Genomic DNA, 27386 nt, shown 5'->3' on the forward strand with positions numbered 1-27386 from the left:
TATCCAAAATCTATAAAGAGCTCACCGAACTCCACACCCGAAAAACAAATAATCCAGTGAAGAAAGGGGCAGAAAATATGAATAGACACTTCTCTAAAGAAGCCATCCAGATGGCCAACAGGCACATGAGAAGATGCTCAGTGTCGCTCCTCATCAGGGAAATACAAATCAAAACCACACTCAGATACCACCTCACGCCAGTCAGAGTGGCCAAAATGAACAAATCAGGAGACTATAGATGCTGGAGAGGATGTGGAGAAACGGGAACCCTCTTGCACTGCTGGTGGGAATGCAAACTGGTGCAGCCACTCTGGAAAACAGTGTGGAGGTTCCTCAAAAAATTAAAAATAGATCTACTCTACAACCCAGCAATAGCACTGCTAGGAATTTACCCAGGGGACACAGGAGTGCTGATGCATAGGGGCACCCATACCCCAATGTTTATAGCAGCACTCTCAACAATAGCCAAATCATGGACAGAGCCTCAATGTCCATCAACTGATGAATGGATAAAGAAATTGTGGTTTATATACACAATGGAATACTATGCAGCAATGAGAAAGAATGAAATATGGCCTTTTGTAGCAACGTGGATGGAACTGGAGAGTGTGATGCTAAGTGAAATAAGCCATACAGAGAAAGACAGATACCATATGTTTTCACTCTTATGTGGATCCTGAGAAACTTCACAGAAGACCATGGGGGAGGGGAAGGCAGAAGAAAAAAAGGTTAGAGAGGGAGGGAGCCAAAACATAAGAGACTCTTAAAAACTAAGAACTGAGGGTTGATGGGGGGTGGGGGAGAGGGGAAAGTGGGTGACGGGCATTGAGGAGGGCACCTGTTGGGATGAGCACTGGGTGTTGTATGGAAACCAATTTGACAATAAATTTCATATTAAAAAAATACATATCATCACTTGAAACCATTAAGAGTACAAGAAAAACTGAAACTAAATTTTATAAGATAAAGTAAATGCTAAATTTAATTACCAATGCCAATATTAAAAGTATCCAATGATACAAAACATGACACTCATAACCAAAAAACTTATCTTTACAATTCCTTAAATCTAAATTGATTTGTTTCTAGAGAGAGAGAAAGAGAGCATTTGTGTGCAAGCAGGGGAGGGGCAGAAGGAGAGGGAGAGAGGCTCAGTCCCAAGACCCTGGGATCATCACCTGAGCTAGAATCAAGAGGCCGATGCTTAACGAACTGAGCCACCCCGGCACCCCTTAAATCTATAGTTAAAGAACAGGGGCGCCAGGGTGGCTTAGTCAATTGAGCATCCACTCTTAATTTCAGCTCAGGTCATAATCCCAGGGTCCTGAGATCAAGTTCCTCGTCGGATTCTGTGCTGAGAGTGAAGCCTGCTTGAGATTCTCTCTTGCTCCCCCCTCCCCTGCTCGTGTTCTCTCTCTAAAAAAAAAAAGAAAAAGAAAAAAAGAACAGCTCCTTGCATAAGTAATATTAATCGATTGGCCTTTTTTTGTATAGAAATTTTCATGAGCCTTTAGTCATGTATGTGTGAAATATTTTAGACACTATCATTTGACATATACACTATATCATTACACAGAAAATACTTAGTCTTTTTCTAGAAATTTCTATTTAAAGATATTTCAATTAAAAACATACCCAGGAGCGCCTGGCTGGCATGCGACTCTTGCTCTTGGGATCGTGAGTTTGAGCCCCACGTTGGGTGCAGAGATAACTTAAATTTAAAGAATAATTTTTTTAAATATATACCCAGTACATGCTAGTTACACGGGTGTAATTCACTGGGTGAAATTCACCCAGCTGTACACTTAGGAATCATGTACTTCTCTTATGTAAATTTTGTTTTATTACGAAAAGCCTAAAAGAAAACACTCCCTTATAAACATTCGGGCAAATATTTCCAGTTAGTCTCAGGTCAAGTAAAATGGGGAAAAATGTGTGCGCATGCATATACGATGGATAAAATGGTGCATATAAAAGTGTGTAAGACCTCGGGAAAACCTGGAGTTTACTGCCATTCTGATTAATATTAGGACTAAAAATGACACTTAAACTCAAAATACAAGAGAACATAACTGAACCTACATTAAAAGGCAATATAGTAGGAGACAAAGGAAAAAGGAAAGCTGCAACACTAGAGGTCTCTGTGCCTATTACACTGGATCTGGTCATCTGAGCTATGGGAGAGCGAACTCTAGAGCTACTGTTGATCCTTTCCACGCATGCTACTTGGGTTCCCGTCAGGACTTTCTGACCGCAATTCTCTAAAAGCAAAACGCATCCTGTATACAGACCAAAAAACGGTCCAAAGTGGACTGTGAGGGTGAAGGCAGAACTGTTTTACTTTACAAAGTAACACTACACACTGAAGTGATTGAATTCTTTCAGGAGCATTAAATACGGCAAATGGAGTCCTTTCTGCCAGCAATTAACATAAATTAAATGTTGATGGGAACTTCACTGGTGTCACGATCCTTAATTTTACTGTATTTGTATTTTACTGTCTTGGATACAGCACCGGCTCCATTATTTCTTGCACTGTAATTATCACTAATGGATTCTGCCATAATGAGATCCCACCTGTATTTTGGATTATTTGCTTCACTTGTTTCTTTTTAGCACAGCTGAAACACAACTGCAAAGAACACCCTGCTCTGATTACCTCTTTTGTTTGCAAGCGATTTACAGAAGATTTTAGGCTTTGCTGTTGGGTTTCAGAAGTCTCTGCGATCTTACTGGTATTTCCCCAGGACTGCTCCTTCCTACTTTCAAAACCATCAAGTTCTGTTTGTCAGGGGATAGCACTTGGCAGCGTGTTTAACTTCATATTTTCACAATGAGAAAGGTCATGCCTCTGCTGTCAGCTTCCACGGCTAAAACACTCGGCACCACATTATTCATGATCCTGTGCTTTATAAAAGCAACTTTCAACTCAACAATGCTTGCTTTACACAAGTTAATCCCAGTATATCCCAAAGTGTCAAGGAAGTGCCCTGCAAAATAGCACGATTAGTTTCACAAACATATCATCTGAAAAATGTAAATTCTCTAGCTCAGTTCTATGGTAATCACCTGCAACCAGAAGGCTGAGATTGCTTTTGGAAATAAGAGGGCATTGTTAGCCTTTTCCTGTGACTGTGAGGCCAGGAGTAGGTAATTAGGTTATTTCTAAGAAACTAAAAGTGCTCAAGCCATCTTGATATGCTTTGAGCATGAAATCTTACTAACTTTCCAAGGCAGCAAAAATGCCTAGCTTATTTCCATTTTCATGCAACTGTGACTTTTAAGATGACAGATGGTAACAAAGCATTAGCCTTCAGACGTCCCTTTAGAAGGCAATTACGTTTTTACCAGTTCCATTTTACTAAAGACATTTTTACCTGGCCGGACACGAGTTCCATTTTACATGGTCCTGCCCCTCAACCTGGGTTTTACGTAGCTATACCAATCACGACAGGATCATAAATGCATAGCTGTCAGTTGTGTGCTTCTATGTTATTGGTACCACCTCCTTCCTTATTAAGGTGTCTCTTATTCTTAAGCAACCGAACAGTCAGACCACACGTGTTGCCACCAGTCTGATGACGTCTCAAGCCTGCTCACTTCCCTAACATAGCCACATCTCCTCTACCAGTATACACAGCAGGAGAAAACAGAGTCTAAGAAGAGCCAACTCATGTTAATCAACCTTCCCCTTCACTAAGTAAAAAAATGCACAGACCAAAAACAAGGGAAGCCAGTGTCTTCCCCATGACCGTTCCGAATAAGCCCAAATAAACCCCAAAGAAAGGGCAAGTGTGAAAGCCCTTCACCCCTTTACACGGACAGAACCGAGAATGCACGTGGTACGACTGCAGTAGAGTTCACAAGTGTCTGGATCCTGCGTGAAAAGGAAAAGCAGCCAAGAGACCCTTCTGGAGAGAAGGTGGAAAACAATACAATGGCACACCGCAAGGGCCTTGGATTTTGGCCTGGAAACGCTTTTCTTAGTAGCTAAGTCGGGGCCTTGGAGGGGCGGCCGCAGGACCTTTGGCTGCCTCCACTGTGCTCCGACGGCTGGCTTACTGTAACTGCCCCCACGGGAGCCTCGGGTGCACCCACCTGGTCGCATCCCGCGTTCACCAATTCCTGCAGCATCTGCCGGTTTACTTCTGCAGCTGCGGAAGTGCCCGATTCATTAGCGAAAGGCAACAGGGAGTATCTGATTTCTCTCAGGGCTTTCTGGTAAGGTCCGAACTTCGGGGTGGCTCTCGTCTGCTGCTGCCGGGCAGCATCCTTGCCCCCCAGGACTTTGGCAGCCAGGGGAGCGTCACTGTTTGGTCCCACCGGCAGGCCCTGAGCGGAAGACTTGGACGGCTGCTTTAAGCCCTCTCGGATCTCCTGCAGTCGCTGGCGGCTGTTTCCAGAATAAGTCGTGGCAGGAAAAGTCTTTGGCCTCATTGTTAGTCCAGTTTCCTTTTACCATAAATACAATCTTCTTAAAGTGTTTTATTATTAAAAAAAAAAAAAAAAAGAAGAAGAAAAAAGAAAAAAAAACTGTCAACAGTATCAGTTAGTTGTAAACATACTTTCAAAACAATTTCCTTTTGAAAATTTTCTTTCCTTCAATATTTGTAGTTCCTATGGAGAACCTAAAATTTTCCAGAGACTTCATTCCGAAGATCATCACTATCTGAAAAAGAAAATGGAAAGAACATACTCATTGATGGTCCTCACATACTGTTGACAATACTTTTCAGAAACGGGCAATGATCTTGAAAATATTCCACTTGAAAGGATTAAGAAAGAACACATCACCTCTCAGAAATGATAAAAATACTGTTCAGCTCTAGTCGGCGCCCATGACATCTAGGGCTGTCCCAAGATGTTTCCTGTAACATGTAATCTGTAATAAAGTAAATCTCCACAAGCTCATATTACTTACAAATATTCACCTCAGAGTAAGAACAGTAAGTAGTATTAACGGATCGTTCACTCGAAATACTTCATTATAATATAATTTCACTTTGAAACTTGCAGCTTGAGTGTTTAGGGTTAAACCTTCCACCTGAGGTCTTGGATTTCTGGCTTGTTCCTAATAGCCACTCAGTTCGCAGCACACACCTTTGTCTCTTATCTCTGTGGCTTTACTAACCCTTCCCCCGACCTGCACCTGTGGTCCTTCCATGTCTTTGCAAAGTTTGCCGTCTAAAGCCCTCCCAGACTTCCGGAAAGACGCCACAAACTTGTCACATTAAAAGTGTCCTATATCGCAAGTGAAAGAAGTTCTAACACAATGTGTTATGAGACTTTGAAGGTAACAACTCCCTGGGTTGTTTTATAAAATGGCCACCTTCTTACCAGCATTTTGACCTAAATACCAAAATAAAAATATGTTTCTTGGAGACACTGATCCTTACGCGGACGGGGACTGGTAAAATCACGTGCGTGATTCCGTTCTCAGAGCGCACCGCGACGGTACCGACAAGCGGCTGTACCAGTAAAGGTGATCCGTGCGGATCGCCTAGCACACTTGAGCACAGAAACGGCCCCCACGCGCAGAGCCAGAGACCCCAAAGCCATTGCCGGTAGTGAACGAGACCCACCCCAGGCCTAATTGGCTGAATACTCCGTTGTTGGTGCATTCGGAAAACAAGATGCTGCCCTTGGCAGCCAGCTCCCCCGGAAGCAGGATCTAGCTCAAGCCACTTGCCGGCTGGGTGACCTTGAGCGAGTCCTCTAACTCCCCGTGCGAGGCACCGCACGAAGCCTGGCAAGAGGGCGGTGGGGGGCGGCGAGAAAGAGCGCGCATGCGTCTGGCTCCGTAGCACTGGCGGCACAGCCAGTCTTGGGGGAACCGCGCCGTCTGCCACTCGTGGGAGTCCGGCTTACGTCGTCAGCTCTCGCGACCCGCGCGCGGGTGCCCACGGCGGCAAAAGCGAAGGCCTGCGCGGCCGCTGGGCTCACACCCCAAGTTCCGGGGGCCCGCTCCCTCCTTCCACTCCTTTTGGCCCATAGGACTCGGGGAGCAAACTGTAAAGGACAAGCATTTTGCATTTTAATCAGCAAAGAAAAACTGAGCACCCTTTAAAGGGAAAGGAGCAGCGGGATGTGAACTTTTTGTTTCAGCGAGGAATTTTGGAACTGTAAAACGGAAGTCTGCTTCACAGACACTTTCACGTCGAAGAAGAACTGACGGCCAAGATTTCTCCGGGATCTACTATGTGCTGGGCTCTGCGGGTTCTATGTGAATTTACTTATGTAGATCTACCTCATAACCACACATGGCCGCAAACCTGAAGAAACGACATCAGGGGCGCCTGGGTGGCGCAGTCGGTTAAGCGTCCGACTTCAGCCAGGTCACGATCTCGCGGTGCGCGAGTTCGAGCCCCGCGTCGGGCTCTGGGCTGATGGCTCAGAGCCTGGAGCCTGTTTCCGACTCTGTGTCTCCCTCTCTCTCTGCCCCTCCCCCGTTCATGCTCTGTCTCTCTCTGTCCCAAAAATAAATAAACGTTGAAAAAAAAAAAAAAAAATTTAAAAAAAAAAAAAAAAAAAAAAAAAAGAAACGACATCAAAATTACTATTCTTTTCTTACAGGTGGGAAGGTGGAAGGTCTGAAAAGTCCTACCACTTTCTCAACAAAACTGAGGGAAGAGTCTATTTACGAAGAACCAGACTCAACACATTTCCCAACATGGAATTCATATTCTGATCCACAACATTTAACACAGCAGTCCCTGACACGACTGTTGTAAGACTCTGCAGACAGTGAACAGTCAGATCCAAGAACTGCTGAGATTTCCCCAGGGCCTGGACCAGAGTGTTGGCAGGGAGCCAGAAACCCAGAGCTCTGCTTAATTGGTGTAAAATGGGGCATACTGTAACCACACTCATTTTCAGTGACTTCGTGGTCTAAGCATCTGTTTTGAAATACCTAACTTTCTAAAACCAGGGGCTCCCGTTCCAGCAAAAATAGAGAGGTTCTCAGGGAGCTGCCAAGCACGTACGGAGGGTCCTGAGTGATTCGATATGTCTGAGGACAGGCAGGAGACTTAGCTCTTTTCCTGCGGGAATTTACACAGATCACTTTGTTTCCCATCTCTAGGGTCTTCTTACCCTTTCTTTGAAAACTAAAATACGGAAGACGTAAATCATACTATCTTCTCACAACGCATAATCAGGGAGGGTTTCTTCGCAGTCGAAATGCACTCAAGCTTCCTCTGCCACCGACTCATCTCTGTGCCATCCGCCCACTTGCCCACCTGGCAAACATTCATCCAAAGCCTACTAACTCTCAGGCAGCGCTGGGACAAACAAGAACAAAACTCCGCCTCGGCAAGGTGAGGGTGAGGGAGCCAAATAAACAGCTTCAAAGGACAAGAGATGCCCAAAGGAGAAAAAAAAGAAACCATGTAAGAAATGGGTGAATAAAGGAGAAAGCCAGAAAAAAGCTCTGAAGCAGAGACAACTGGGTCTGAGTGTAGGGAGGAATGGAACTCCAGCCAGAGGGAACAGCATTCGCGAGGGAGCAGAGGGACAGAAGTGTGCAGGCCCCGCCCTCCCATTCACGTCTGGGTGGAGGCTTTTCCTGGAGGGTGATGGAGGCTTGAGACCCTGGAGGTGCACAGGGCTCCATCTGAAGGACCTGCACGGACACGCTGTCTGCACTCCTTGCAGATGGTGGCAAACTGTCGTCTGTGGTTGAGCTCGGGAGGGACACGGCCAGAAGTGCCCTTTTAAAGAACTGAGTCTGGAATCTAACTGGAAGGGACAACCACACACACCAGGTAGACGAAGAAAGCCTGGGTGAGAGGCAGCAACCGCAGGGAGGGAGGAGAAGAGGGCTCGGAGCTAGCTACACCTTGGCCAGGTGTCAGGGCTTGAAGACATCAACAGAGCCACCAGCAGGTGGGACACTTCCGCAGCTCGTGACTGTCCACGAAAGAGAGCAGTTAGGTGAGTGAACGGAGAGCTCGTATCCCGCCCACCCGGCATGTCTTAGGGAGCAGCGGTCTGTAATAAGCCTCATTTTACCTTCAGGCGCTATTAGCAGAGTGAGGAGAAGGTACCAGGTGTTTTGCACTCAGCCAAGAAGGGCAAGGGCCGCCAGAGATGGTCCAGACTGAGGAAAAAGGAGCCGTGAGAAAGCCAAACCAAGGCGCCCTCTCTGCCCAGCCACACGGGCAGAGGGAAGGGGGGAGCCAGACGCAGGTGAGGGAGGCCCTGGCTGGTCCCGAGGCTTAAGAGCCACCACCTTTGAATTTACTTTCAAAATGGGAAGCTGGGGCTCCCGGGTGGCTCGGTCAGTGAAGCGTCCGGCTCTTGGCTTCAGGTCACGACCTCGTGGATTGTGGGACGGAGCCCCACGTCAGGCTCCGTGCTGATACCGTAGAGCCTGCTTGAGATTCTCTCTCTCTGCCCCTCCCCCACTCTCTCCCAAAATGATAAAACTTAGGGAAAAAAACGGAAAGCTGCTGAAAGCTGGGGAAGAAGTAAGGCTTTGTTTGGGGCGGGAGTAAAGTTTGACATCACTTCTTAAGCTAAACAACTCGTAAGATCGACGAACGTTCACAGAGAACACACCCTGATGCGTAGCATTCAGATCAAGGAGTGTTGTCATGACAACTCCAGAAGCCCCCAGCCTCCCACAGACCCACGCTTCAAGGGGAACCGCGGTCACGACTTCCAGCACCAAGGATCAGCCTGGCCAGTTTGTGAACTTCATGTCCGTGGCATTCCACGCTCCGTACTCTTTGTCCAGCTTATCTGGGCCAACACCGTTTGGCTATTCACACACCCGGTATGCAGCAAGAGGGCCACTTTTTCACTGCCGTGTCGTGTTCCATTGTGTGAACATCCTGGCCATCCACTCTGCCACCACAGGACACGTGGGTCGGTCCCGGTCTGGAGCTGCGGCAAACTGTGCTGCTGCCTTAAGGCTGCTGAGCCCCCACGGCCCCGGCCCCAGATCTGAGGTGCTGAGTCCGCGGCCCGCTCTACGACACTGCTCCCACCGCCCTACCAAGTACTTTGCGCAGTTGCGGGCAGAGCCTTGGTGGTTCATGCGGTACCTTTGCGGGGCTATAAAAAGATGCCCCTTCGTCAAGTAAGTTCTTTGCGACTGTATTGTCGTACAACGCGAGCAACTCCTGCCCTGGGAGCTTTCCAGAGCTCTGGGGACAGTGGCCTGGCTCGCTCTTAAACATACTGAGGCCACATGTCACGATCTATCACACACCCCGGGTGAGGGGGGCAGGTAAAGTCTGAACCACAAGGAGGGTGGTTCTTCAAGGCAGGTGACAGAGGAGAGATGTGATCGTACGTACTGTCCAGAATATGTGCGTATCGTGTGCGTCACGTGACTTTATCCGGGCAGGTAACTCCCCGCTGCTGCTCAGGTAATCTGCAAGCGGCCCAGAGTCTGCACACAGGCTGCACACGCCCTCACGGAAGTGAGCACTTACACGACGTGAGGCATGCCCTTTTACGTGCAAGGCCCTTGAACCGTGCACAACATGAACACTCACCCAAGGCGGTCCTGTTACTAGGTCTTAGGGAAGCAGAAAATAATGACAAGCCTCTGACTTTAAGGCGCTCAGAGTCTAAGATGGGAGACAGAGGCGAGGATTGGTTACTTACCTACTGTGACAATAAAAGTCTTCCCAAAGAATTATGGGGATCTGAAACAGAATAGCAGCCGGAGAACGGAGAGAAGTGGATGGGTTCAACAGCAGCTAAGAACCAGAACCTGTCAGGGTTGGTGACGTTCACCAGAGGACTGCTCTGGAAGAGGCGGCCAGGTTTTTGGTCTGGAAACCAGAGCTGATGGCAGTACCGTCCTCTGAGCCACGACAACCGTCGGCACAGGGAGCACCGTCCAGAAAGCAGCCTCGGTGGGGATGGAGGAGGGCAGTTATCGGGAAGTGAGGACACGTCTGGGGGAGGCTGATTCAGAAGACTGCCGTTCGGTGCAAAGGAAACAGCAGCTGGAGGTGAGAAGCCGGGCTCCCGCCCCCAGCTCTGGCACTTGGCTCCGTGAGCTGGGCCAACACTTCCCCTCTTGGAGCTTCGGTTTCCGGCTGGGCAACAAGCCTCCCTCTGTCTCCTTGACAGGGCTGCTCGGGAGATCACAGGTGAAGCCGCCTGTGACATCACTCTCCTCTGTAACGCACAACACCCTGGCCAATTATTAGAGTTACTAATAAGTTCAGGACTCAGAATCAGTAAAAACGGCTTTAATCAAGTCAAGAGACCACACCAGGGCAAACTGCAGACGGGCTCAGTGGAAAAGGCACCAAACTGAATGTAGAAACACGGGTATTTCATGCTCACTCCGTGTGCCTCCTCTTTAAATATTCGATAACCGTGCTTCAAAAGTTAAAGTATCTTCCTTGTTAAAGAAAAAAAAAAGGGGCACCTGGGTGGCTCAGTCGGTTGAGCGTCCGACTTCAGCTCAGGTCACGGATCTCACGGTCCGTGAGTTCGAGCCCCGAGTCGGGCTCTGGGCTGATGGCTCAGAGCCTGGAGCCTGTTTCCGATTCCGTGTCTCCCTCTCTCTCTGCCCCTCCCCCATTCATGCTCTGTCTCTCTCTGTCTCAAAAATAAATAAATGTTAAAAAAAATTAAAAAAAAAAAAAAAGAAAAGCAGAGAGAGAGAAAAACTTAAGTCATTTGACTTCATGTTTAAAACACATGCCTTCAGCCGGGCCCAGGATGTTCAGTTCTGAGCTGTACATGAGTTTCGAGAAGCCGACTGCTTCCCGACCAGCCAGAATCCGGTTCAATCTGTAGGACTCTGGGCAACTTAAAAGCAACAAATTCTTCCTTCCTTCTGGAGCCTGGCAAGACCGTTGTCTCTGCTAGGAACAAATACCATTCCCGGCCCGATTCACTTATGCCTCCCAGAATTCTCAGCTTAAAACTCCCCTCCGCAGAAGGACCTTCCTGCCCACCCAATCTCAGAGACCCTGCTGTCCACTCCCAGCCTTCCCACAGTGCCATCACAGCGTATAGTGTGGGACTCCTCTGGAGTCACCTCCCCGGGAGGCTCCGGGGGACAGGAGCACCTGCGGTGGGGTACAGGCAGTGCAGGAACACGGCTGGCACAAGGCGGTGCACACGGGAGGCCCCCAGGAAACAGCAGAGCTCTGCCCTGGGACTTAAGACGCGGCCCAAACGAAACATCCCCGAGTGAAGCTCACACATAACTATGATCAAAGTCACACAACTACAGTCCGTCAGTCAGCCAAGAACAGGAACGCAGCTGTGACACAGGCCACTATATGGCTGGACCGTGAGAACATCATGCTAAGTGAAATAAGCCAGACACAGGAGGACACACACTGCATCATTCTGCTTACATGAGGCATCTAGAACAGGCAACCTGAGAGAGACAAAGCGGAAATGGAGATGACCAGGGCCCAGGGCAATGGGGAACTACCGTCTAGTGCGGAGAGTGTTTGTATGGATGATGAAAAAGCCTGGAGGGCAGACGGGGGTGACGATTCCAAGAACAACGTGAATGTACCTCATGCAGCTGAATTATACACTCGTGAGTGGCTAAAATGACACGTACTATGTACAATTCACTTTCATAAAAAATGGGGAAAAACCATCTAACGATTCACGTTTAACTAACTAGCGTTTGAAGAATGGTTCCCTTTCTAAACACAGCTACACATGCAGAGACTGGACCTCAGGATGGGGAGCTGACAGGAGGGCAAAGTCCCCTCCCGGAGTGAAGTCTAATCTGCCGATGGCACGCACGCCCATGCAAGGGCACCACCCCCCCCCCCCCCCCGCCACCGCCAGGATGCTGACCGTCACCCCCACTGTCACCCCTGCCGCCAGGATGCTGACCACCCCCCCCCGTCACCCCCACTGTCACCCCTGCCACCAGGACGCTGAAACACATGACAGGGAACAGCTTCTGCAAAGCCATGCTCCTAAGACACTTGGCAGCTTTAGGCACTCGAGTTTCCCACAGACATCCCAGTTATAAAGCCAACCAGCAGCACAGGTGAGACCAGCATTTCTGTGTTGCCGTCTGAATTTATTCCTGAGCCGAAAAACACCAAGTGGATGAACCCTTAAACAGAATCTGATCAGAGGTCTTGGTTTCTTTTCTTCTTGTTTGCCCCTCAACAGCTTATTATGAAAATTTTCAAACTACAGAGAAGTGGCAAGAATGACTCGGTGACACCCCATAAAGCCACCACCCAGGAGAGCCCCTCCGCGCGGCAGGGAAGGAGGGCAGCACCCACTCTTCTCGTGTTCTTTCCATCTTCCACCGTCGTCTTACAGCAAGCGCTGGCCCTGCGGCCGCCACGGGCACCGTCCTGTCTCCGCAGGCCAATATGTAAAACAGCACCTCTGGGTAAACTGTGTTCCTGCCTGAACAATCTGGAAAGCAGGAAACTTTCCTTCAGTCTCATAAAGAGCGAAAGGATTTTCGCAGCCTGAGACCTTGTATTTTAGGTTTTAGTTTGAAGACAATCGATTTCATGGCCAAATTATGAACTTAGGAAAGAATTTTTCGTGGGAATACTCACTAAACTAAGACTGCAGCTGGAAATTAGTTCCTCTGACACACCGCCATATCATTTTAATCAGTCCTTTCATCAAGAATTTCCTAAACACGACGACCCTACGGCCTCGTGGACACGGGTTTTAAGAAATGAGGGTACCAGGCAAGGTAGGTCTGGTTTTAGAAACTTGTTTGGTATCATCAATCGATTTGAACATGCTTTCAAAGAAACTATAAGACCCCAGAATTTCGAAACCACAGCACAACCCACAAAACAAAAACTCCTCATTTTCAAACCTGGAGCTGAGACGACTACTTCAGCACAGGTGGCTCACAGAAAACTGTTACGAGCGATTATCTGAAGCGTCTGTTAATTTGGCGCCAGCAACCCCAATCCCGATCCTGGAAAGTGCTAAAGGTGTTCACGAACCTTTACTCTGATTTCTTAGTGCTTCGTAGACCCACACTGGTTGCTTAACGCCTATCAAGCACCAACCACGGAATCCACCAGACCCACGTCTCTCAGGACCCACACTAATGATAAACATTGGCATTTTTTAAAAAATGGTATTTCTTGGGACTAAAATTCCACTTATAATTGAAATCATATCCTTCCCATAATGAACTAGCAAAGCTGGAACTACATCAGGCGGCCGGGCCAGGCCTCCGGCCAGATGCTGAACGTCAGAATCACAAGCCACCACGCTGATGGGCCTCTCCATTGTGTCCAGGCCAGGAAACCACACAACGGGGGCCATACCCCTCATAACGAGGGTCTTGGAGGAAATCAAGGATTACATTCCTCTGGGGAGCCAGGAAAACTCCCCCCCAAAACAGTGCCATCACAAGGCTGTAGTGGGCTGAGAAGTGCCATAGGTGTGCCAAAAACTTTGCTGGATATTATGAGGTCTCACCCAGATGGAACAAGGTCTCACCTCTAAATAAGCTTACTATCTAGAAGAAAAACAAACCATCACATTCTCTACAGTTCTGCACCCGATATCTGTAGGATACGTATGTATGCATTATGAGCAACGGCATAAAAAAAAAAATGGAACCACAGAAGTCTGTACTCAAGATTACTCAAGTGACCAGGTTGTAGATAAATTTATTATCCGTTATTTGCAGCATTCCTAACAGCAAGCAAGAAGCTGTACAGGATGGGTCTCCTTATCTTCAACTCCATACCCGAGCAAGGGTTTTCAATCTTTGGGAAGGCCCTGCTTCCTCCCCCTCCAAATTTCAGACATACGCCAGCTAGGGAGTCAGGACACCCATCCCATCTGAGAGCCCCTGCTATGGACAGAGGTAACACTGTGACTGTGCAAAGAATCCGAGTACATGTGCCTGTTTGGGAAAAATCTGTTACAGAAAGGATCATTTCAGCAAAACTGGAAAGGCTAAAGGGCTATGATTTGATGAAGGAAGTGTGAAGCTATTCTTAGAGCCTGGAACTTCCTGTGAAAAGGCTCAAACATACAAGAGAAAGATGAACAGGCAGACAGTGTCGGGGAGGGGGCAGGTACCGTCTGGGTACATTTAATGAAAACACAGGAGTGAGACTCCTGAGGTAGGATGAGGTTAATTAGTAATGGAACCCGCTGGTCCTTAGCATTCCTAATCAGGAAAACTGCCTGGAGGCAGGGAGGCCAATACTCCAACCAAGGCCCACTCCAGTCAAAAGCCAGCTTACATCCGTAAGATCTTTGCCATCCTTGCTAACTTAGAGGCTACAGAATCTACACTATGCCAAAATATAACAATAACTAGCTGTCCATAAACTTACACCACTGCTACAAAATACGAGATGTTTCACTTGTCTTCCAGAGAAATTCCTCTGAATGTCAAACGTTAGCACATGAGCGAGAAGTATTTAATTAGCTTAAAAAAACTGCTTGTCACCATTAGGTGGCCATGGTCTAGATGGCAAGCAACATAAGGTTTTGTTTTCATGTGGTGACCGGCCAACATTCAGCAATGTCAAATTTCTGTCCTAATTTTAGTATCACCAACATTATCTTTATTTCCACTATTAACCCGTTTGAATAATAGTTCCAAATGAAACGATAAATCGAGTAACAGTCGGTTAAAAAAAAACAATCCTGAGAGAATAGCTAACACTTAATGAAACTGGTGGTCCAAGCAGGGCCACCGTCAAATACCAGGAGCCGTTCAAAGGCGCCGTGTGTAATAATGGCCTGCTTCCTAGAGCATCATCCACCCGACATCCAATAGGAGCGGTGACCCCTGGACTTGTGCCACAGAGGCCCAGATCTGTCCAGAGGAATTACTGAGCAATAGGCTTTTTTAAAAAGGAAGGAGATTCAGAGACTTTTTTCAGCTGGAAGTCAGTCACTTTAGGGATTATCAAGCCCGACCCCTTCATTCTGCCGATCGGGATTATCTTGCTCCTTCTTAAACAGATTTACAGTCAAGACAAATTAAATGCGCCGAGTTCTCTTCTGTATTTCTTCAAGCCATTTTTTAGAGGTCAGGAAGGAATACTGTTGAGAAGTTTTACATCATCACCATGAAATAAAATATAAAAACGGCTTTTCGAAAACTGTGTTGGTCTGGTTTTTCCAATACAAAGCAGAACGCCCCCCCTCCCCCAAGCTTTCCAAATCCTACCCAGTGTTTGTGGCGAATTTATCAGCTTCAACACCTTCCCCCCACCCCACACACACCAGAATAGTGGGATCTAGGAGCCTAGGGCTGGCTATTTACAACACAGCATTTAAAATAACAAGTCGTAGTATTGTAGAAACACTCCCCTCCCACCAAAGGAAAGTCCCTCCCATCAACCCTGTGATTTGCTACGGAAAGAAACATGTAGAATTCCAATATACACTCAGGTCAAAACCATTTCCAACTAGATGCAGAGGCTAGTAGAATCTTTTCCAATTCTAAAATTTCATGATTCTAGTAATTGAGCTTAATAATTTTGTGTGATGTCTTCTGCAGATACTATCTTAAACAGCTTGACATTTGGAGACTTATTAAATGTTCGGCAATTTTAATTTCAAAGGAATGCTGGTGTATTCATGAAACAGTGTTCTATATACCTGGATAATGAGTCTAAATTTTATGAGACGCTGAATAACGTAGTGTCTTGTTAATTATAATTTAAAACAGACTTTCTTAAACAGTCTCTGCATTCTTGTTTTGTAAGATTGTTGTTACTACCTTACTACAACAGCCGCTAAACAAAAAATTAAAAGATACAAAGCCTCTTAGTCTCTTGACTTAGCCCTCAAAATCGGTGGTCCATCGTGGAGGGATTTACCCTGAGATTCAACTAAATATATGGACCAAGATGTACTTATACAAATTTCCTAACAATAAGCCATTGTTAAAGGAAGGCCCCTCATCTACTAAACTTTAAGTTTAAACCGAACACTTGTACAAAGACAACACACGTTTTGTGCCTTTCATGTCAAATTTCAGTATATTTAAGTTTCTTAGTAAAATGTGGGTAAACATTCCTGTAAAAATGTAACGTATGTGCCGAATACTTTGGGAAACGCGTTCTTTGGCCCCTGAATTTTTATCTGCAAACTCATAGTCTCTGCTTAACAGCACTATTAAACGATTTTTTAAAAGTCTGGATTACTACTATATTGAGAGCACGCTCACTTATATCCTACATGGTGCGAAAATGTAAAAGTTCTTGTTTAACATTTTGTCATCACAAAGCTACAAATAAAGGGTACTTTCACCGTTACGCTTGCAAGAAGAAAAAAAACCCTTCTAATTCGAAGGGCTCAGATCAGGTGGCCAGCAGCCCTCCAACACCGGGGCCCCCCGCGCCGTCAGGTGAGTTTCACCTCCTTCGGGGACCGGCCTTCCCCTCCTCCCCCCCGCCCCCCCGGGGCACTGGGGACCCGGCATCAACAAACTACAGGTTTGCTCCAGGCTGACACTCCCGCCCAACCCCGCGCGCCAGACTTCACCCCGAGGGAGATGCTCTTCCAGAAGTTCCGAAGGCAGGCTTGCGCAGAAGCGACTGGCAAAACTCGCCTTAACTCAGAATCCGCACCTCCGGGGTCCGGCAGGGGAGCCAACTGCACGTGAGGTTGCATCAGAAAAGACGAGCTCCAGAAAGTCGGCTAAACTAGGGCGCAGGAAAGGCGTGTTATGCAACGGCCGCCGCTCTCGCGGCCGAGAAGGCGCCCCTGAAGCTCGGGCTGCGACCCGCGAGGACCCGGAGGCACACTCGGAGAGGTCGGGGCGCGCGCCGGCCGGGCGTCGCCGGGGGCCGTGCGGGCGGCGCGGCCCGCTGGGAGGAGGGTGGGGGGACGGGCGCACGGCCCGCGAGGCCACGACGCCGAGGCCTGTGCAGGGACGACGGCGCGGCCCCCGTAGACGGCGGCGCGGTGCACGCGGGATCCCGGCGCTGTCGGGCCGCGCGGCCGCGCCCGGCCCGGCCTGGGGATAAAAGCCCAGCTCCCCCCGGGGCCGCCCCTGCCCCGCCGGGAGCCCGGCGGCCGCCGCCGCCGCCGCCGCCGCCGCCCGGCGCACAACAAAGCGGCGCAGCCCCGCCGGCCGGGCGCTCGCTCCCAACTTGCCCGGCCCCGCGGACGCCGGACGGCCCGCGACGACGCGCCGCCAGCGGAGGCGGCTCCGGGCCCGGGCCGGGCGGGGGCCGTGGCGGGGGAGTGGTGGGGGGGCGGGCAGGGCGCAGGGCTTCGCTCGGGACAAACTTCCTCGGCCGCCCCGCTCCCCGCCCCTCGGCCCGGCCGCCCCGCCGAGTCGGGCGCCCCTCCCGGAGCCGCGGCCCGCGGCGGCCCGAGGGCGGGCGCGGGGAGCCCCAGGGCCCCGCCGGCCCGCGGAAACTTCCAGCCGCCCCGCCGCGGCCCCTGGCCGCACGCCCCCCGCCCCTGCCCCTTCACCTCCTGGGGCGCGGTCTACACCCTCCGGGGCGTCCTCGCCCGCGGCTCCGGGGCCTCGCGCGCCGGGGGACCGGGCGCCGGTGGCTGGAGCTGCTGCTGTTGGCCCCGCGGGGACGGGGGAGCCCCGGGCGGCGGCGACGCGGGCGGCGGCTGCTCCATCTTCCCGGGGCGCTCACGCCGAGGTTCCAGCGCGCAGACCCAAGTGGGACATTCGCTACATTGTTGGCATTCCACGGGCGTCACGTGACCCCGCCTCCCGCGTCACTCTCGGCCGCATACCAGCCCGGGCGGGGCGCCTGCGGCCCTGGCTGCTCGGCGGCCGGCCCGCCCCGCCCCGCTCCGCCCCGCCGCCGCTTCCTGCCTCCCGGTCGCGGCCGCCCCAGCCCGCCGCCACCTGCCCGCGGCCTCCCCGCCGGCGCTCGCGGACCTTTCTGCCGCTCTGTCACCCGCCCCCGGCTCCAGTACTGCCCCTTCGTCTGCGCTGGTATGAAAGTTGGTAACTCCGTCCTTAAAGCCGCCGTTAGGCATCTCAGAGCAGCCTTGGTGGAGAAAGTAAGTTAACAGGCCTGAAGGAGCCACCGAGTTACCAAACAGACGCCAGCTGCTGAGGGTTAAGGGCAGAAGAGGACAGACGGCCGTTTGTCCGTGGCATCAAGTACTAAAGAAGGACGTCCGGATGTGTATCCAAATGTAATCCGTTTGAATTCAGTGCAGCCCCACGGCCGTGGCGATTTTGTCTGCGGGAAGTGTCTCACGACGCGCGTGTTTCAAGACCATGTGGATGGTCTCGTAGACCAGCAAGTGGCTTTTGCAATCCAGCCCCTCGACTGTCTTTCCATTTGTGAGCCCTGGATGCGGTACAGGGCATATACAGGGATTGTGCGGAGATGTGAGCTCGTGCTTCCTGCCACGCACAGACTGCGGCAGGTGATGGTAGGGACTAGTATCGTTGTAAAAGCAACTCCAGTTTCCTTTTTCATTAACAAACTCTTGGGAAGTTTTTAAATTTTAATTTGAAAAGAAACGGTAACGAAGGTCATCGTGTCCGGACGTTTTTCACGACCTTACCAGTCCCCGGTCTGTCATCCTGTGCTCTCGCCTCTCTCCCTGCCACCTAGGCTTCCAGCCCTGCCTCTGCCTTAGCTCTTCCAGGGGACCTTCCCACACAGCCCTCCTGTTTTCTGTCCGCTTTGAGCTCTGGTAATGAAACCGTTCTGGTGCAATTTACAATTCAATTTTATTTTTCAGTCTTATCCCGCACTCTATCCAGGCATCTTGCGCGGTTAAGTCCCCCGCGGATAATCCGTAATTACATCCCCTTTGCCCTCACCTGTGTACCTCTTCACTCCCCCAGCGACCTTACTTTTTCCTCCCTGGCCCCCAGCGGGCTGGGCTGGTTGACATTCTTCTTTGCGTGTGTTTTAAGGTCCCGCCCTTGCTGTCTTCAAAGATGTCAACGTAATTTTTTAAAAAATGTTTTTTTGGTCAAAGAAATATTGTAAATAAAAGGAATTTAGTGGGCCTTAAAATTATGTGTAAAAACCCTTACAAAATGTTGTAATTAGTTACAGCATTGTTTGCAATAGTGAAAAATCCAGAAGAACGTAAAATATCCAGCAATAGGGAATAGTGGGAAAATAAAAGGTAGATACTCACAGGACAATAGAGCTAAGTGAATGAACTAGCTGTATACTTTTCAAAGGATGAATGAAAGAATTCAATTGGAGAGTGGAAAAAAGTAAGTTGCAGAACTATATATATACTATGATACCATATTCATAAATAAATACCACAGAACCTATACTAATCCCGTACTTTTATGAGTATAGACGTGGAGACTGCAAGAAGATGCACCCAATTCAGGACAGCTGTTGCCTACGTGGAAGGAGGGAAACCAGACTGAGGAGGGAAGAATGAGGACTTGAACTTTACCTCCAGTGTGTTACTTCTTGTATTTAAAAAAGCGATGCAAAACTGTCAAAACCTTAAAATGTGTTGATTCCGGGCAAGTAGGTTCAACCATGCGTGCTGTGTTATCCTTTGTGCCTTTCTTTGAAAAAAAATCTTTTGAAAATTTTCAAATATATATGGGAAGCAAAGTGGAAACAAGTAAGTTTCTAAATGGAAGCTTGCTTAGGGAAACTGACACACCTATGCAGGAGGATATTGTGATTAATGGTCATGTTTATTGTTTTTCTGGGTATGTGTTTATTGATGTGGAGTCATTCATTCCTTTGGGTTTTTTGTTTTTTTATTTTTTGAGTACTGCTATGAGTCATGGGCTAAAAGCAGACACTGGGGATACCATGGAGAGCAAAACCACATGATTTATCCCCTGCTGGAGCTGACAGCCTTGTAGTGACATAATAGAGTACACTATCCAATTTTGTAAAATAATATAAGTGTATATATTTATTTTCAAAAGCTATATACAAAAATATCTATTATATAACATGTAATACAAAAAAACTTAAACATACGTACATACGTATTTTTTTTCTTTTTAAGTCCAGAAAAATATGCAGCAATGTTAAAAGTTGTAATTTCTGGATTTAGTGATTCTGGGTGATTTTTGTTTCGTTTGTTTTATTATTTTTTATGTACTTGATTTTTCTTTATTCAAAAAAATTTTTTTAATTAACAAAAATTTTTTTAAGTTTTTATTTTAGAGAGAGAGTGCGCGCATGCTCGCGCTTGCTCATGAGTGAAGGAGGGACAGAGAGCGAGACACAGAATCGGAAGCAGGCTCCAGGCTCTGAGCTGTCAGCACAGAGCCCGCCGCAGGGCTCGAACCTGTGAACCATGAGATCATGACCTGAGCCGAAGTTGGACACCTAACCAACTGAGCCACCCCAGTTCCCCATTTTTTAAAAATTTTTTGTAAGTTTTTAAATTCCAGTGTAGTTAACACACAGAGTTACGTTAGTTTCAGGTATACAATATAGTGTTTCCACAATTCTATACATCACTCAGTGCTCAACGTGATAAGTGTACTCTTTAATCTCGGTCACCTATTTCACCGTTTTAGGTGGTTTCTGTCTGATAGTTCTTAATACTTCTAAATAGAATAGTTAACAAAAATTATGTTTAATTAAATAATCAACTAAGTAAGTACATCCACACAATTCATCGAGCTGAGAAGAGGAGGAGAGAACACAAGTCCAGCTGAGCACGAGGCCTACCGCAGTGGCAATGTTTCAATGTGTAAATAATTAACATCCCATGTATATAGATGTATGTGTGCGTCCTTACTCTATACCAGCTGTTGCCCTAAATTTGTGTACTATCTCATTTAATCCTCTAGACAACTATGTTATGAACCCCATTTTCTGGAAGAGGATCCTAAAACACAGCGTCCCAGTGACTCACCCAAGATCTAAGAGCTGGGATTCAAACCTTGGTAGATCTGGCTCCAAAGCTTAAAAACACGGGTCTCAGGAAGTCTTGATTATAGTGTACTTATAAAGAAGGAAGCTGAAATCAAATAACTCCCTTATGCTTCATCTGAGGGAGGAGGAGCGGGCGTTCTAGAGGGAGGAACAAGAACTCAAAAGCATGTCTCCAGCAGCAGCCAGAGCAGAGAGAAGCAGCCGCTGCGAGCACAAGGCGCAATCCACTCCCAGGCAGGGCCCCCGCGGTTGTGAGGCCAGGATGTTTTAGAGGTTCTCACTGAGGCACCCGAGGAGGATGCCATCAGACTACCTACCTGCCCCCCACCCCTTCCTCAGGCTTTGAATGCAAGAAACCTGAATGATTATGGCTCAGCCTCTTTATGTCTTAGTGCCTGGAATGCAGCATCCGGTCCTAAAAGGCCTACAAAACTGGAAGATGAGGCACACTGATTTAATTTGTTTTATACCCAGGTATTTTGTTTCCTTGAGTAGTTTATAAATTCCACGGGAACAGGAACCATATTCTTCCCCTGAGACTACGTACAAAGAACGTCTTAACTATCAATTTGAATGTATTCAATGCACTTTACGGAATTATTTTTTTTTAGTTTTTTAATGTTTATTTTTGAAGGAGAGAGAGAGAGAGAGACAGTGTGAGTGGAGGAGGAGCAGAGAGAGAGGGAGACCCAGAATCCGAAGCAGGCTCCAGGCTCTGAGCTGTCGGCACAGAGCCCGACGCAGGGCTCGAACCCACAAACTGTGAGATCATGACCTGACCCGAAGTCGGACACTTAACCGACTGAGCCACCCAGGTGCTCTTGAATGCACTTTAATATCTCAAATATCAAAGTGTAAGTACCACCTTTTCCTCCGAACCAAGGACTTTGGGTCAGCCAAGGAGATCTCTGGTTCGCGTTGGTTGGATTGTTCCATTCTACAAACTCGTAGCAACTTCCAAAGAAAGGATTAACCATTTCAGCTCTGTTAGTTGGGGACTCTGTTTCAATGAACTCTTTTTTTTTTTTACCTTTTTTTGTAATTATGATAAAATATCCGTAATATAAAAGTCATCATTTTAACCAATTTTAAGTGTATTGTTCAGTGGCGTTATCTCCACTTCGTACAACTATCACCACCACCCATCTCCGGAACGTCATCGTCCCAAACTGAAGCTCTTACGCATTAAACAAGTCCCATTCCTCCTCTCCTTGTTTGTTTGGGTTGTTTTGAGGGATTTTTTTTTTTTTTTTTTTTTTTGCAGTTAATTGTTTTGCTTCTGTTGGGTGAGCAGCTCGTATTTTAACTCTGCTGTCGCGACCCTGGTCTCTAGTAACGTACCAGACCTTACTCATTTTTTTGCTTTTAATCTGCTATTAGGTAAGGAAGATTACCTAGCTTATCAAACCTGTACGTACAGAAACAGCTGATGGAACTTATTCCTAGAAGTCTTCCTCTGCAGGGAGGAACGAGGGCTTTGTGACGGCTGTTTCAACTGTTAAAAGGCCATTTGCTTCTTCAGTTTCTGGACATTTCCCAAAGGGTTTATATTGTAGAAAGTCAGACTTCGGTACAAGTAGATTATTACTGCTTTTAAGAGAGTAATAGATTGCTAGGCAGTAGCCGAATGACCAGTAATGTTTCATATCTTATTTTGTAAAAGCCTTTATTTAATACAAACCTACTTAATGGGTTCTACCACCAGGTTTCTTTTAAATTTTATTTTCTTTTTAAATTTTTTATTTTTTTTTAATTAAAAAAGAGAGATAGTATGGGGGAGGGGCAGAGGGAGAGAGAGAGAGAGAGAGAGAGAGAATCTCAAGCAGCCTCCATGCTCAGTGCAGAGCCCGATGTGGGCGTCAAACCCACGACCCTGGGATTGTGACCTGAGCCGAAATCAACAGTCAGACACACTCAACCAACTGAGCCACCCGAGTGCTCTGGTTTCTTCCAAATTAAAAAAATAATAATTTTGGTAAAATACATCTAACTTACCATCTTCACCACTTTTTTAGTGTATAAGCTTTTATGTTTCACAATAATGAAAACAGTTCTGATACCAGAGGGGAAAATCCCCAGTATTAAGTTTTCATTTTGCATTCTTATGTGTGTTTTCGAATATTAAAATCATCTTCTCTGATTTTAGCTTATTTCTAATTGCTTTCACCATTTTCGAAAACAGGACCTCCTGGAAAACCTGATGAAACTCGCTAGGGCATCTTTAGGGGAAGGCCCAGGGTCCCAGCAAGGCTCCCAGGGTGGCCCCCTGGCCAGTGTCCACAGACCTGCCTTTCCAGCCCTCCAACACCACCGAGCACAGCTTCATTCTCCGCATAGCAGCCGCTCTGCTGCTCAGATGAGTAATGAAGTATGCGATTGCATAAGTCAGGATTGCTCAAGACTTTAAGAAGATTTGTTCCCAGAAGACCTCAAAGAAACACTGTCAAGATAAAAATCACATTCTGCATTTAGAGAATTCTTATGTTGACACTTCACATTATTAAGAGACGAGTTGCTAAAACAAATTTTCTTTTCTTACCACATCCCCCGTTAGCTTACTTTTCATGCCGAGTGAGCTATGACAGCAACACCAGCTATTTATTATTTCTCATTACGTGTAGAGTTGGCTGCGATTTCTATTTTCTCTGCAGACACGAGCAGTACGTTGTTGTGTCTGTAACTGAAATACAAATCCCACTGACGAGGTCTATATGCTCCGATATGTTCTAAAACCTTCCATTCAAATTTTTAAGTTAATCTTTTGCAGTGAACCTTGGCAAAATTTGCTTTAGGAAGAACTAAAAGTGTGAGGCTCAAAACTCTGATCGCCACAAAATCAATTTCGGTAACGAAATTAACGTTCTCAAAGGGAAACATCTGAGCCAATCTACATTGACAATAACTATTTAATTGGGTAATTGTAAAAGAAACATTTTCATGGTCTATTTTTAACTTTAAAATTAACTACTAAACGTCATCTTGGTTGTTATTGAACAGTTGCTTTTAAGACCACGCATTTTGTTTCATTAATCAGATCTGAAAAAACAACACAAAACAACAATTGAGTGTGTTATCTTCAGATGCTTGATAAATGGGTTTTGATAGTGAAAACCACGATGAGATGATGATAAGGCGATTTCACATGCAGAAGTGGAAGGAGGCCAGTGGCGGAGAGGCGGCCAAATTTCAAAGAGCAAAGGGAAATCTGTAAAAGTCTGGAAGCACTCATGCAGATTGTATTGGATAGCTGGTAACCCCAGGACAAAAGAGTTTCTTGGCTTGGGGTCGAAACTTGAAAAATGTCCCAGAGCTAATACCCTTCAGGAAGAGGTGAGAGAAAGAATTAAAGTTTGAGCTAAAGATACTTGTAAGGGGAGAAGGGCGGCAGCAAAGTCACGGGAAAGTCCGGCATTCCAGGCGTGCGGAGAACGGACAGAATGAAGAGAGTAGGGAGAATGTTAGAGAAATAGGGCCATGAAGTAAACAGAGAAGTGGAGGAGACCAGATGGCATCGCTCTGTCAAATTAATACCTGGGCGGGAGAGAGGCGCTGAAAGAATATTGGTGTGATGTCACGGGAGGTGAGAGAAAGTGAAACCGAGCTCAGGTAGAGGGAGGGGAAGAGAGGATAACGCTCGGGCGGAAATTATCACGGTTCCCAGGGTTCACACAATGAAAGAACAGAGCAAGGTTTATGTCGACACCAAAAGGTAACCTTAAAGAAAAGAGGAGATCTTGGCTTTGCCTGCCGTTTCTCTCTGGTGTTTTGCCTAAAGAGGAACTTTGGGGGTGTTCATGGGTAACAGAAGTTACAGTTTGCATCTGAAAGTCCCACATACTCGTTTCCACACTTCCAAGCAATGCCGGGCATTTCCACGTATGTGTCTTGACAACCTTTCAAAGTCAAAATGGTCTCAAATGGAACACGTATATTCATTCAAATATTCATCGAGCATTTGCAATATGCTAGGCTTGTCACCCTCTCCAACAAGTACCTAATTTGTTCAACGTTGGGGTTGGGTCCAACACTGGGTGCCCAGATGTGCTAGGCACCTGGGACAAAATACTGAAAATGGGCATTATCGCGGAGCTTGCGAGTCTAGCCGGAGAGGTAGATAACAATCAGGTCCACGCTATAAACAAATGGAAATTGTGGATTCTGGTTTGTACTATAAAAAGACACAAGTATCCGTGAGATTTTATAAAAGAGGGCATGTGACCTGGTCTAAGAAATCAAGAAGCACTTTAGCTGAGATGTAAAAGATGCAAAGAAATTAACAAGATGGAAAGCATTCCAAGAGAGACGACTGCCCATGCAAAGGCCCTGTGGGGGAAAGATCGGCACACACCGCTTCGAACATTAAAAAGAGGCCATTGTTATCGGAATGCAGAAGTGGGGGGTGGGGGTGAAGACAGAGAGGTGGGCAGAGGTCAGGCTACACCGGGTCTTGCAGGTCGTTTTAAGGAATTTAGTTTTTATACTCAGAACGATGGGGAGTCATGAAAGGGTCATAATGACCTGATGGAATGACATGATCTGACGGGTTTCCAAAAGATCATTCTGGCTGCTGAGTGAAAGGAGGCAAAACTAGTTGAGGTGAGAAGTGATACAGCGTGGGCTAAGACGGTAGCAGTGGACATGGAAAAGAGTAGATGAAATGGAGAAAGGTCGACAAGATGAGCTGAGAAGGGAGTGGCTCCGAGGTTTCCAACTTCCAAAACTGGGGGGCCATAGTGTCCAACCAATGGACTGAGATCAGGGCTTTGGTGTTGGAGCTATCCTCTGAGGTGGAGTGAAGTGAATGGAGGTGTTAGGAAGGCAGCTGTAGACACCTATTTGTAACTCAGGAGAAATCTGATCAGGAGGTCCAAACTGGTGAGTTTCTTGCGCGTACTGCGGGTGGCCCCTAAAGCTCAAGGTGTACAAGAACTTGCCCCCGGGAACCGGGCAGAGGGAGAGGGGAAGGAGACTTGACCGTTGAGGAAATGCAACATTTCACGGTGATGTAGAGCAGGGTCAGCCTGTACGGGAACTAGACAAGCTGCCAGAGGGCAGGAAGTAGACGTGGTTTCACAGAAACAAAGGGAAGGAGGGATCAACAAAGATATAAGCTACTCAGAAGGGAGGTAAAATGAGAAGTGAAAAATGTCCATTGGCCTTAAAGACCCAGCAGCCATTGGAAGCTTAGCAGGGAGCTCTGCTGGGAGGCTGATAAGGGAAGATGTTAGATGGGAGGACTTCCCGTCGAGTGAGGCAGCAAAGACCAAAGCAGATTCTGGGACATGCAGTTGGAAAGGTGAGGAAGTGAAAGTCGTTGCAGGACAAGGAACGTTGGGGCGGGGGCGGGGCTCGTTTTCAACGGGCGAAGTCTGCTGCTGTAATAGGTTAGCACACAATTAGTGACCTGAGGAAGCACAGGGTTACTACCTTCCCACCTGGCGGGTCAGAAGAGAAGGCCCGCAGCACCGGGGCAGGATGGGCTAGGAGACCCCAGCGTGTCCATTCCCTCTCCTTTGTAGGCCAGCACCTGGGCCTACATGGGCCCCCCTACTTTCACTTTCTTCTGCCTCCCACCCATTCTTCGCAGCCCGAAGCCACATTAGTTTTCCTAACATACAGCCTACTCAGAAACCTCTAGGGGCTCCCCGCTGCCTACCGAACAAGGCCTAGACTCTCTGATAATCGACGCCCTCCGGATGAAGTGGAAAAAGGTGCTTCCAGGCTTCTCTTGCACTCTTGGATTCTGTGTGTGCATGTAGGTGTGCCCTAGACCTCCTGCTTGGAATCTGGCTCCACATCGTGTCTTGCCAAGTCTCGCCAAGCTTGGCTGTCTTCTCCCCAGTTTCTCTCCTGGTTGAAATCCGACCCCCATATGGGAGGTAGCGGAATGCCCCCCCCCCCCACCAAGATGGCCACACCGTAATGCCTGGAGCCCGAGAATGTGTCACCCCACACGGTGGAAGGGACAGCGCAGATGTGATTAAAGTTACAGATATTGAGATGAGATTATTTTGTATTATTCAGGTGGGGCCCAGGGTAATTAAAAGGGTCCTAAGAAGTGGAAGAAGGCAGATGGGAAGGATTTGACCTGCAGCTGGCTTTGGAGACAGAGGAAGGGCCACAATCCAAGGAATGCAGTGGCCTCTAGAAGCTTTGCAAAGCCTCTGATTTACAGCCAGCAAGAAAACAGGAACCTCAGTCCCACAACTGGAAAGAACTGAATTCCACTAACAACCCAAGTGGATGGGAAACAGTCTCCCCCACCTAGTCCCCAGGAAAGAACTCAGCCCTGATAATGCCTTGGTGTTTGCCATCGAGATCCGTGCCAGCCTCCAGAACCACACAAGACATTTGTGTTGCTTTAAGCCACTAAGTTTGTGGAATTCGTGGTGGCAGCAATAGGAAAGTGCCACAGTCTCCTTCGTGGGGTTTCTCCTTCATTAGACACAGTTTCTGACTCAGTGTCTCCGAGAAGCTATCCTTGACCATTGAAGCAAGAAGTGACCACTTTCCTTTCTTTTCATCTCCCAGCAGCACTGTGTGGGACTTCTCTCTTGGTGAGAAATGGTCTGGCGTCCTGGGTATTTGCAGACGGGTCCTAAT

General features: G+C 47.7%; 2 protein-coding genes across 3 annotated transcripts in view; one reads left to right on the forward strand and one right to left on the reverse strand.

The window, feature by feature from the left end:
* Positions 1-17570, reverse strand: part of LATS2 (large tumor suppressor kinase 2) — a 72643-nt gene extending 55073 nt beyond the window's left edge. The window contains exons 1-2 of one of the 2 annotated variants that reach the window (XM_043574920.1): positions 17395-17570; positions 4099-4669 (exon numbers count right to left, since the gene is read on the reverse strand). In XM_043574920.1, coding sequence (XP_043430855.1) covers positions 4099-4437 — 339 coding nt within the window. In that variant the 5' untranslated portion in view covers positions 4438-4669; positions 17395-17570. Of the gene's footprint in view, positions 1-4098; positions 4670-16522; positions 16639-17394 lie in introns of those variants that run through there. The other variant, XM_043574926.1, reaches the window with a different exon arrangement.
* LOC122496214 (basic proline-rich protein-like) lies at positions 11380-19413 on the forward strand. The gene is made up of 3 exons (XM_043602277.1): positions 11380-11499; positions 16621-18327; positions 19224-19413. The coding sequence occupies exons 1-2, from the start codon at positions 11380-11382 to the stop codon at positions 17953-17955; spliced, it is 1455 nt and encodes a 484-aa protein (XP_043458212.1). The 3' UTR covers positions 17956-18327; positions 19224-19413.
* Positions 19414-27386: the final 7973 nt, after the last annotated feature.

This window comes from Prionailurus bengalensis, chromosome A1, assembly GCF_016509475.1.
Source record: "Prionailurus bengalensis isolate Pbe53 chromosome A1, Fcat_Pben_1.1_paternal_pri, whole genome shotgun sequence".
NCBI classification, from domain to species: Eukaryota; Metazoa; Chordata; class Mammalia; order Carnivora; family Felidae; genus Prionailurus; species Prionailurus bengalensis.

Coding starts and splice junctions, on each gene's coding strand:
- LOC122496214 (XM_043602277.1), top strand. CDS start 11,380: ATGGAGATGACCAGGGCCCAGGGCAATGGGGAACTACCGTCTAGTGCG. Junction 11,500..16,620: donor ATTCCAAGAACAACGTGAAT/GTACCTCATGCA, acceptor CGGCTAAACTAG/GGCGCAGGAAAGGCGTGTTA.